Source organism: Bison bison, unplaced genomic scaffold (genome assembly GCF_000754665.1).
Source record: "Bison bison bison isolate TAMUID 2011002044 unplaced genomic scaffold, Bison_UMD1.0 scf7180017864080, whole genome shotgun sequence".
NCBI classification, from domain to species: Eukaryota; Metazoa; Chordata; class Mammalia; order Artiodactyla; family Bovidae; genus Bison; species Bison bison.
The window spans coordinates 72,236-83,382 of NW_011494652.1; the positions used below are offsets into that span (position 1 = coordinate 72,236).

The 11,147-nt window shown below is 51.2% G+C and overlaps 1 protein-coding gene across 1 annotated transcript in view; it reads left to right on the forward strand.

The window, feature by feature from the left end:
- The window catches only part of LOC104987037 (keratin-associated protein 5-7-like), a 15,601-nt gene that overhangs the window by 530 nt on the left and 3,924 nt on the right, over positions 1–11,147 (forward strand). Inside the window, exons 2-3 of the mRNA XM_010837800.1 lie at positions 1–245; positions 1,099–1,201. Coding sequence (XP_010836102.1) covers positions 1–245; positions 1,099–1,201 — 348 coding nt within the window. The remainder of the gene's footprint in view (positions 246–1,098; positions 1,202–11,147) is intronic.

The following is an 11,147-nucleotide window of genomic DNA, read 5'->3' on the forward strand; positions in this document are numbered from 1 at the left end:
CTGTGGCTCCTGTGGCTGCTCCCAGTCCAGCTGCTGCATCCCCGTGTGCTGCTCCCAGTCCAGCTGCTGCAAACCCTGCTGCTCCCAGTCCAGCTGCTGCATCCCCGTTTGCTGCTCCCAGTCCAGCTGCTGCAAACCCTGGTGCTCCCAGTCCAGCTGCTGCATCCCCGTGTGCTGCTCCCAGTCCAGTTGCTGCAAACCCTGCTGCTCCCAGTCCAGCTGCTGTGTGCCCGAGTGCTGCCAGCGCAAGATCTAAGACTCTAGCCACAGGCCCATGTAATTCTTCCAGCTCAGGCATCTCGGGATGCGTCCTGGGCTGCATGTCATAGCCCTGAAGTTGTAATGTCATCACGTCCTCCAGAATTTCTGCCCTGTCTCCAGAGCTGGGCATACAGCAGCCCGGCTGCAGATGAAGGCAGACGAGGAGGGCATCAGGCTCATGTCCATCACCCCCTAACGGAAAGCTGCCCCCGATTCCAACCCCACCCGAAGGGGCTCCCGTGGCCCTTGCTCCTGGCACCTCATGGTCTTTAGAGCCTGGGGCCCTGGGTCCCGCCGGGCTCCTCTCCAGGGTCTCGCCAGCCACCTCCAAGTCCTGAATGCCTCCCGCTCTCTTCCTTGGCATATTTTGGTGCACACTGGCCATTGTCAAATCCTTCAATAAACGCTTTTCCTCTGCACAAGACGCATTCTCACGATGAAATTTTTTCCAGCTCCTACCTTGTGAGTAAACCCCACAGATCTGCTTCCACCTTGATCACCGTCCTCTCCCGGCGGCCTGCCTGACCAGTCCACACTCTCTTTTGCTCACTCACTGACAGAGACCTACTGTGTGTGGCCCGCATTGGCGTCTGTTACAGAATGAGTGAGACACACCGCTGCCTGGCGGGGAGGAGCGTGGCGGGGTCTCAGCAGAGGGACTCAGCCTGCTCGTGGGGTGGGGGGAGTTGGGGAGCACACGGGAGGGGCCCCAGAGAAGGTGTGCAGGCTCAGGGGGCTGGTCCGGGGGCAGGGACTCGAGCTCCGCGACGTTCGGGCTGCTGGGGAAGCGCTGGCAGTATCTGGAGTCAGTGTCAGACGCTGTGTGACCTTTGCCAGGTAACCTGGGCTCTCGCTTCGGTTTTCTCACCTGGAAAATGGGGGTCAGTGAGTGTCCACCTCACAGTGTTGTGGTGAAGCTGGAGAGTCTGGCCCACGCCAAGTACTCGGGATGCCACAGACACACGGCATCTTCACACCACGGCTCACGGAAGGGGTACGATTGGGCGCAGGTGGAGCTGCGGAGGACCCTCCCGGCTCTTACCGAAAGCAGTTTGACCTTTTATTGAAAACTGAAGAGCCCGAGGATGAGGCTGGAAGCAGGCTGGCTCGAAGTCCGTTTGGTCGGGGGTCATCGAGGGCCTAACTCACGCAGGTGGGCAGCAGGACGCACGGGTGAGGAGTCCCCAGCCGGGGGGGACGGGCTCGCGGAGATGTCTGGGGGTGTGGAGAGCGCCGTGGCTCCAGGCGGCCAGGCAGGGGGTGCTGGCCCCGGACCACACGGTGCTAAGAGGGGGTGTACTCGTCTTCTGTTGCTGGGCCGCCAGTGACCGCAACTCAGGGGCTGGTCAATACAGCACACACACGCTTACTATCTCAGAGTTTCCCCAGGTCTGAAGCCCAGGCATGGCTCAGCGGCAGCCCCCATGGGGTCTCACGAGGCTGCAGTCAAGGGCCAACTGCATGCGCCTCCCATCTGAGGCTCTGGGCCCTCCCCTCCCCGCGCGGGGTGTGTGAAGAATGCTTCTCCGTTTCTTGAGCACCCTCAGCCAGGGATGGTCCTCAGCCGCAGGAGAGCCCACAGCTCCGGGACCCGTGATCCCTCAGACCCTGCACAACATGTCGTGTTCCTCCCAGGCCGGCGGGGCTGCTTCTCTCTGACTCACAGTCTCCAAACCTAGACCCCTATTTCAGAGTTCCCCGGGTTCCGTGGTGGAATCTGAAACTGTAAAGAATCTGCCTGCAATGCTGGAGATGTGGGTTCAATCCCTGGGTGAGGAAGATCCCCTCAAGAAGGAAATGGAAACACACTTCAGCATTCTTGCCTGGAGAATTCCACGGACAGAGGAGCCTGGTGGGCCCCAGTCCACGGGGTCACAGAGTCGGACACAACTATACAGGTGAGCACAGATTCAGGCAGGTCCCCCAGGCAACCTCCCTTTTGAGGAGCCCAACTGATCAGGGGCCTTAACTATATCTGCAAACATCCCCTTTGCCATATAACCAGACATAATCCCACGAGTGATAGCTCGTAGTAATCACAGGCTCGTACACACTCAGAAGGAGATCCTGTAAGGAGGAGGGTCACTTGGGGTCACTTTACGGTCCTGTCCATCCCAGGAGGAGAGACGAGTGTGCAGATGAGGACAGGTCACGTTCACAATATCCGCAGGACATCAAAAATGGAGACATCCCGGAGGCAGTCAGGTGTGGCGGCCTGGAGGGTGGGTCTTCACAGATCTGGAGGCTATCAGGGCACGTGATGGCAACAAAGCTGACGATGAAGGGCTTCCCTGGTGTTCGTGAGACTCTGAGCTCCCAGAGCAGGGCACCCAGTCTGCATCCCTGCTTGGGAAACTCGATCCCACGTGAACATCTAAGAGTCCACACACCGCAGGTAAGACCCCACCGCGCAATGGAGACTGAGTATCCCACACTCCACAGTTAGGACCTGGTGCAGCCAAATAAACATTAAAAAAAAAAAAAAGCTGGGAGTGAATAAGACCAGCGGGTGTCAGCCTTGGGGTAAATCTTAGGATCTAGAAAAGAGCAGCCAAGGCCAGGGCCTGGGGCACGCAGACACTGGAGAACAGCGAATCCAAACAGGAGAGGAAGCAGGGCCATCTGCGGGCCGCGGAGGTGCTGGGGCTCCAGGGAGGCCTGCTGACCTGGAGTCCATGAGGAGCTGGGCTTTCCCAGACTCCGCACGTGGAGAGACACGATTGTGCAGAAAGGCCTGACGAACACACACAACAAACAAGAAAACAAACTCTTGGAGCTTACAGATGAGTTTTGAGTTTACCAAAGCCAGAAGATACAAGGTTAACACAGCAAAAATCAATCATCACGTCCACACAATAGGAATGAACAACTAGAAACCAAAGCCTAGAGCACAGTATAGTTACAAACTCTCCAAAAAAGAAGACACGCAGGTCTAACAGCAACAACAGCAACATGTACAGCTCTGAATGCTGAAAACTACAAGATGCTAATGACCAAAATCGAAGATAACCGTATAGATAGAGAGACACACCAGGTTCACAGACTGGGAAACTCAACATAGTTAAGATGTCAATTCTCCCAAATTCTAAAGAAATTCTTATCAAAATCCTAGCAGGATTCTTCTTCTCAGCTGCTTCTAAAAGGTATATAGAAAGATGAAGGAACTAGAATAGTCGAAGCAATTTTAAAAAATAATATAATTAGAAGAACAACAAATGATTTTAAGACTTGCTATATAGCCACAAGTCTATAGCTTGTAGAAAGAGGAGAGTGAAAAAGTTGGCTTAAATCTTAGCTAAGATCATGGCATCCCATCCCATCACTTTATGGCAACTAGATGGGGAAACAATGGAAACAGTGAGAGACTTTATTTTCTTAGGCTCCAAAATCACTGCAGATGCTGACTGCAGCATGCTCCCTGGAAGAAAAGCTATGACCAACGTAGACAGCATGTTAAAAAGCAGAGACAGAGGAGGGAGGTCTTCGGTCCGGCCCTTCTGTCCGAGACTCTTCGGCTTGGGGATCCTGGGGTCTCCTGCCCGCGCGGAGACTTTGGGGGCTTTGGAAAAGGGCGGGCGGCAGCCGAGCGGGGGACGGCGGCTCCTGAGGAGGCCACGGGAGGAATGGGGGGAAAACCCCGGTGCTCGCGCATGCGGGTGGGGCCCCGCAGGCCCCTCTCCTCCTAGGGTGGGTTTGGAGGATTTGGGACAACGTCTACCACAGCGAGTTCTGCATTCAGCTTTTCTACTCCAGCTAACACGGGCACTACTGGATTCTTTGGTAGTACTCAGAACAAAGGTTTTGGATTTGGGACTGGTTTTGGCACGACAACTGGAACTAGCACTGGCTTAGGTACTGGTCTGGGGACCGGACTTGGATTTGGAGGATTTAATACGCAGCAGCAGCAACAGCAGCAACAGACTACATTAGGTGGTCTCTTCAGTCAGCCTAAACAAGCTCCTGCCCAGTCCAACCAGCTGATAAATACTGCAAGTGCCCTTTCTGCTCCAACACTACTGGGAGATGAGAGAGATGCTATTTTGGCAAAATGGAATCAACTACAAGCCTTCTGGGGAACAGGAAAAGGATATTTCAACAATAACATTCCACCCGTGGAATTCACACTAGAAAATCCCTTTTGCCGGTTTAAGGCTATAGGTTATAGTTGCATGCCCAATAATAAAGATGAAGATGGGCTAGTGGTTTTAGTTTTCAACAAAAAAGAAACAGATATTCGAAGCCAGCAACAGCAATTGGTAGAATCATTGCATAAAGTTTTGGGAGGAAACCAGACCCTTACTGTAAACGTAGAGGGTATTAAAACATTGCCAGATGATCAGACAGAAGTTGTCATTTATGTTGTTGAGCGTTCTCCAAATGGTACTTCAAGAAGAGTTCCAGCTACAACATTGTATGCCCATTTTGAACAAACAAATATTAAAACACAATTGCAGCAACTTGGTGTAACCCTTTCTATGACTAGAACAGAGCTTTCTCCTGCACAGATCAAACAGCTTTTACAGAATCCTCCTGCTGCTGTTGATCCTATTATCTGGGAACAAGCCAAGGTGGATAACCCTGATTCTGAAAAGTTAATTCCTGTACCAATGGTGGGTTTCAAAGAACTTCTTCGAAGACTAAAGGTTCAAGATCAGATGACTAAGCAGCATCAGACCAGATTAGATATAATATCTGAAGATATTGGTGAATTACAGAAGAATCAAACTACAACCATGGCCAAAATTGCACAATACAAGAGGAAACTTATGGACCTTTCCCAGAGAACTTTACAGGTCCTAATCAAACAGGAAATTCAGAGGAAGAGTGGGTATGCCATCCAAGCTGATGAAGAGCAGTTGCGAGTTCAGCTAGATACAATTCAGGGTGAACTAAATGCCCCTACTCAGTTTAAGGGCCGACTAAATGAACTGATGTCCCAAATCAGGATGCAGAATCACTTTGGAGCAGTCAGATCTGAAGAAAGATATTACATAGACGCAGATCTGTTACGAGAAATCAAGCAGCATTTGAAACAACAACAGGAAGGCCTTAGCCACTTGATTAGCATCATAAAAGATGACTTAGAAGATATCAAGTTGGTAGAACATGGATTGAATGAAACCATCCACATCAGAGGTGGTGTCTTCAGTTGACAGCTCACGAACTTGTGTTAAAGGTTTGTGAAATACATCTTCGTGTTACAACAGGCCTTCTTTAAAAATGAAACTGACCACGTGGAAGGGGGGAAAAAACAATCCTCTCTCCTGACTTGGTTTTTGAGAAGGTTACTGAAAAATTATTATTCATCAAATCTGAAATAACAGTCACCTCACTGCTCTTCAGAGATAGCCTTTTAAAGATTTATATCTGAAAGCTGTAATTACTTTAAAAGAGAAATACATAATTACCAAAAAATATTTACTATTCTACATTTTTACAACAGCATTGTTCTTAAAAATAATCAATGTTTAATGATTATTCTCCATTGAGCCTGTACTCTGCTTTCCATAGCAAGTAAATATGAAGTGTCTACTTTGCACATAACAAAATAAACTGTATAATTACTTGGCAAAAAAAAATAAAAAAATAAAAAGCAGAGACATTACTTTGCCAACAAAGGTCCATCTAGTCAAAGCTATAGTTTTTCCAGTAGTTATGCATGGATGTGAGAGTTGGACTATAAAGAAAGCTGAGCACCAAAGAATTGATGCTTTTGAACTGTGGTGTTGGAGAAGACTCTTGAGAGTCCCTTGGAGAGCAAGAAGATCAAACCAGTAAATCCTAAAGGAAATCAGTCCTGAATATTCATTGGAAGGACCGAAGCTGAAGCTGAAACTCCAATACTTTGGCCACCTGATGTGAAGAACTGACTCATTGGAAAAGACTCTGATGCTGGGAAAGACTGAATGCAGGAGGAGAAGGGGACGACAGAGGATGAGATATTTGGATCGCATCACCGATGCGATGGACCTGAGTTTGAGCAAGCTCCGGGAGTTGGTGATGGACAGAGAAGCCTGGCGTGCTGCAGTCCATGGGGTCGCAAAGAGCAGAGTCAGACACGACTGAGCGACTGAACTGAACTGAACGAGCAAGTTGGGGACTTCCTCGGTGTCACTAGTGGTAAAGAACCCACCTGCCAATGCAGGAGACTTAAGAGACATGGGCGTGATCCCTGGGTCAGGAAGATCCCTGGAGAAGAGCATGGGAACCCACTCCAGTACTCCTGCCTGGAGAATCCCATGGACAGAGGAGCCTGATGGGCTACAGTCCGCGGGGTCGCAGAGCCAGACAGGACTGAGTGACTTAGCACAAGCAGAATGTGCCACGTGGGGGGGAGGAGCCAACGTCAAGGTGCTGTGTCAACGCTCCTCCTGTGCCACGTGGCGGGGGGGGAGCCGACGTCAAAGCGCTGTGTCAATGCTCCTCCGTTCACGTAACGTTCTCCGTGTGGCAGAACTGCCGGGAGATTGCTCAGTGGTCGCCAGGGGTCAGGACGGTGGGAAAGGTGTCATTATTTGCGGATAAAATGAGGGAGTTTCTTTCAGGTGATGGTTGTGGCACTAGCTTTTGGAATCCTCACATGTGATGAAACTTCATTGAACTATATTAAAAGGGCCTATAAAAACTGGTGAAATCCAAACCAGGTCTGTGCCTGAGTAAACTGAACTGTGCCAATGTCAACACCCTATTTTTGACAATGTACTATGGTTAAGGGAGAGGTTCTAATTGAGCAGTGAGCGCGGTGGTCAGTGTCTCGTGGCGGCAGAGTTTCTGTTTGGGAAGATGAAGTTTTGGAGAGGGATGGTGGCGATGCTTCCACGAGTGTGAACGTGCTCGATGCCCTTGAACTGCACACTTAAAATGGCTAAAATGGTAAAGATATGGATTTTTATTGTTTTAGTTGCTAAGTCGTGTCTGACTCTTTGCAACCCCATGGACTGTACCCCACCAGGCTCCTCTGCCCATGGTATTTCTCAGGCAAGAATACTGGAGTGGGTTGCCATTTCCTTCTCCAGGGGATCTTCTTGACCCAGGGATTGAACTCAAGTCTCCCGCTCGGCAGGTGGGTTCTTTAGCACTGAGCCACCAGGAAAGCCTCAAATATATGTATATTTTACCACAAGAATTTTTTTAAATAGATCATTATCGGGATAGCTGGGTGAGAGACACAGGGGAACTCTGAACTATCTTTGCTACCTCTTGGGAATCCTGAACAATCACAAAATTAAAGCTCTTCTGTGTCTCCTGGTTTGGATGCTGGGTTAGTGGGCCACCCTGCCTCTGACTGCCCATTACTCCCAGGACTAACCAAAGCCACAGCCTCTGCTCAGCCAGATGCCCACTCCCATCATTCAGTCCCTTCATGCCCATCACTCAGCCTATCCAAGTTGCAAAAGACGCCAATATTAGGAGAGGTGCTATTAGGAAAGTACACTCTGGAGAGACCAGGAGTGCAGCTATACAAACCTTTGCTGAAGAATTCAGGTGTGTGACTGATGGATCAACTCAGCCATCTGAGCAAAATCCAGGAACAGAAATGGATTATCAGGGAATGGTTTGTGGAGGGCCTACCTGACAAAGGAGCTTCGCTGGAGGCTCAGACAGTAAAGAATCCGCCTGCACCACAGGAGACCCAGGTTTGATCTCTGAGTTGGGAAGATCCCCTGGAGGAGGGCATGGCAACCCACTCCAGTATTCTTTCCTGGAGAATCCCATGGACAGAGGAGCCTGGAGGGCTACAGTCCAGGGGGTCACAAAGAGTCAGACATGACTGAGCAACTAACAGCAGCTCCTAATTGTGAGGCTCACTGTGACACACCTGGGAGACCGCAAGTGTTTTGTGAACATTATATCAGCAGAATTTTGTTGTAGCAGAATGAATTTTGAGCCAACTCAGAGACAGTAGAGGACAGAGGAGTCTGGTGTGCTGCAGTCATGGGGCGGCAAAGAGTCAGACCAAGCTTAGCGACTGAACAGCAACAACTGCACATCAGCAGAATTGTTTCTAGTCCAGACTGAAGGAAGCGGAGACACAGGACTGGAAAGAGGCTGTCGCACTGCAGAGTCTACAGGCAGGAAACGGGCTGATAGAGATGCTCAGCGCCAAACATGCGCCACTCTTCAGAAAACTTGCACTCGAGTCCCAAGGAGCTTCCCTGGTGACTCAGCAGTGAAAAGAAAAATCCACATGCCGATGCCGAAGACATGGGTTTGATCCCTGGTCCAGGAAGATCCCGCATGCCACAGAGCAATTAAGCTCATGCCCACGGCTACTGAGTCTGAGCTCTGGAGCCCGGGAACCACAACGACTGAGCCCACGCACCCCAACCACTGAAGCTCGTGCGCCCTAGAACTTGAACTCTGCAACAAGGGAAGCTGCCACCATGAGCCGCCTGTGCTCTGCAACGAAGAACAGCCGCCGCTCAGCACAACCAGGGAAAAGCCCGAACAGCATGAAGACCCAGCACGGCCTAAATAAATACTTTAAAACTCATTATTAAATGCTGGGGACCAGCCCCAGCTGATCCAGGGTATTCGAAGGAGAGACGGCCTAGGCGACTATTTATATGCTAATTAGAGATATAGAGAACAATAGAATGAGGATAGCTCAGTAGGAAAATTCAGTGGAGAAAAGAAGCTGAGTAGCTTGGTTTACGCGGGAGACCAATAAAACTTCAAGACAAGAAGTTTGCACCACTTACGTAGGCCGCAGGCGCCCTCTCGAATAGCGGAAGGTGCCTCACCCTAGACACCTTCTCGAGTGGGTCTTAGCAGCCCAGGCATAATTAGTAAGCGTGGTGGGTTCCGCGCTCCAGATGGAGACTCAGCTGGACGTTAAAGGGAAGAATGACATGAGGAGACCAAGCGCTGGTGAGCAAGGCCCGTAGCTTTATTTTCAACAGGGGCTTTTATACCCTACGTTACACATAGAGGATAATACGGGATGCAAAGTCAGCAGTCTTTGATTCTTATCAAAAACCAGGTTTCTTTCCTGCAAATTTATCGTATACAAATGGTTTAGGTGATTTACATCATCTTCTGGCCAGAAGGCCTACTAACATTTTATGACTCTTGACAAGGACTTGTCAACAAAGACTTATTTTCTCTAAGAGTAATTATTTTAAGGTTTGGCGCCATCTTCCAAAGATGAAATTGCATTCCTATAGGGCGGATGTGTAATGGGTTTACAACAAAGGAAAGAATTTATTACCTTAAGGGTCTAAAGTTACTAACACCAAGGCCACTACTTATTTTTTCTACATACCCACTATTAATTAATACACATTCAAGGATACAATTCAGGGGATGTGAAAACTTGGCAACAAGCATTGACTCATCAATGAAATCCTTTACTAGTTTATTCTGACAGTTTTTAACTCTCTGAGAGGCTCTAAGCTATTTGAATATCTTAAGCTTCCCGTGCCTCTGGAGGCTAGGAGACCGTAAACAATCGTATGCATAGCTGCAGGAGTCCGGGTAAACTTGTCAGGCGAGTTAGAGAGCCATCAGAGGGGTTTGGATTTAAACACTCCTAATTGCCCAGGAACTTTATTAATTGGAGCTGTAAGTTAACTCTTTGACAGAGAGAGAGCGAGATGGTGGTAGGGGACAGCCCCTAGTAAAGTCAGAGGTGAGAGCACAAAGCAATAAAGTAGGCAGACTCTGGTTTTTTGGGGGAAAATGCTCGAGAATATCCGGGCGGACTCCTGAGGCTCGATCCCGCCTTTGCGTATGCCGAGCCTCCTTCCTCATGACCTTTGTCACGAGTGGAATGCCTCACCGGCTCCCGGCAATTAAAGAAACCCTCTGCCTCCCCAGGAACGTCTTCAGCCCTCAGTCTGCAGAGTCTGCCTCCTGCGGACCAGGCTGTGTGAGGAGCAAGGGAGCCCGAGGGGGCAGCGCCACGGCCTTGGCCGGTACTCGGACCTCACGGGCGTCCTTGGCATCGATCTTGATTCCGTGATTTAAACAAACAAAAGCTTTCTGTGCCCTGTCAGTTGCCTCGCTCTCCAGACTCTCCGAGGGCGACGAGCTCCCTGAGGCAGGAGCTGACTGGGCCTGGCCCTCTGGACGCTGAGCATCCATGTCCGCGCATGGGAGTTGGGGCGTCGTGAGGAGGACCGCAGGGGGAGCCCCGGGGCAGAGAGGTGGGCAGGGAGGGCACCACGGAGAGCCGGCGTCGTGGGGAAGGGTGCTTGTTGAGGGAGCTCACGGCACAGTTTCAGCCCCAAAACGGAGTCAGAAGGGGAGGTAGACAAGAGATGGCGGTGGGGAGAGGCCCTAGGGCAGCGCCAAGTCCTGGTGGCCAAGGGGCCAATGGCTCCAGGGGATGTGCCCAGGGTTTAGGGGCCCCACTGTCTGCTGCTCTGCCGGGACTTGCCACCCACTGACGGCGGAGCTGACGCAGGTGAGAGGCAGAGGGTTCGGGTGGGTGTCTTCAGAAGGCGGGCTGTCCACGAGGACTGCCAGTCAAGCCAGAGCCCAGGGGCTGCGCCAGGGGCGGGGGCCCGTGGGGACGACGGCAAGGGGGATGCGGCACGACGCCCTGAGGACGGGGAGGGGGCCCAGTCCCAGCGGCAGCAAGGTCTGCCCTCCACACCTGCAGAACTGGTCCTCTTTGTCCAGCGAGCCAGCTCCCACACAGCGGGAGATGAGGGCCCCAGAAGTGGGCTTCAGGGAGGAGGAGCCAGTTCAGGGGAGCCCTGAGAAGAGAGGCTTCACCAAACAGGGAGAAAGCCAAGGTCTGGGCTCAGAGCCTCAGATCTCACACTGGCAGCACATGGGCACACAGCAGCTGGAGCCGCAGCCCCCCTTGGAGCCCCTGACACGAGCCACAGCCCCCGCAGCTGGAGCCGCAGCCCCCACAGCTGGAGCCACAGCCTCCC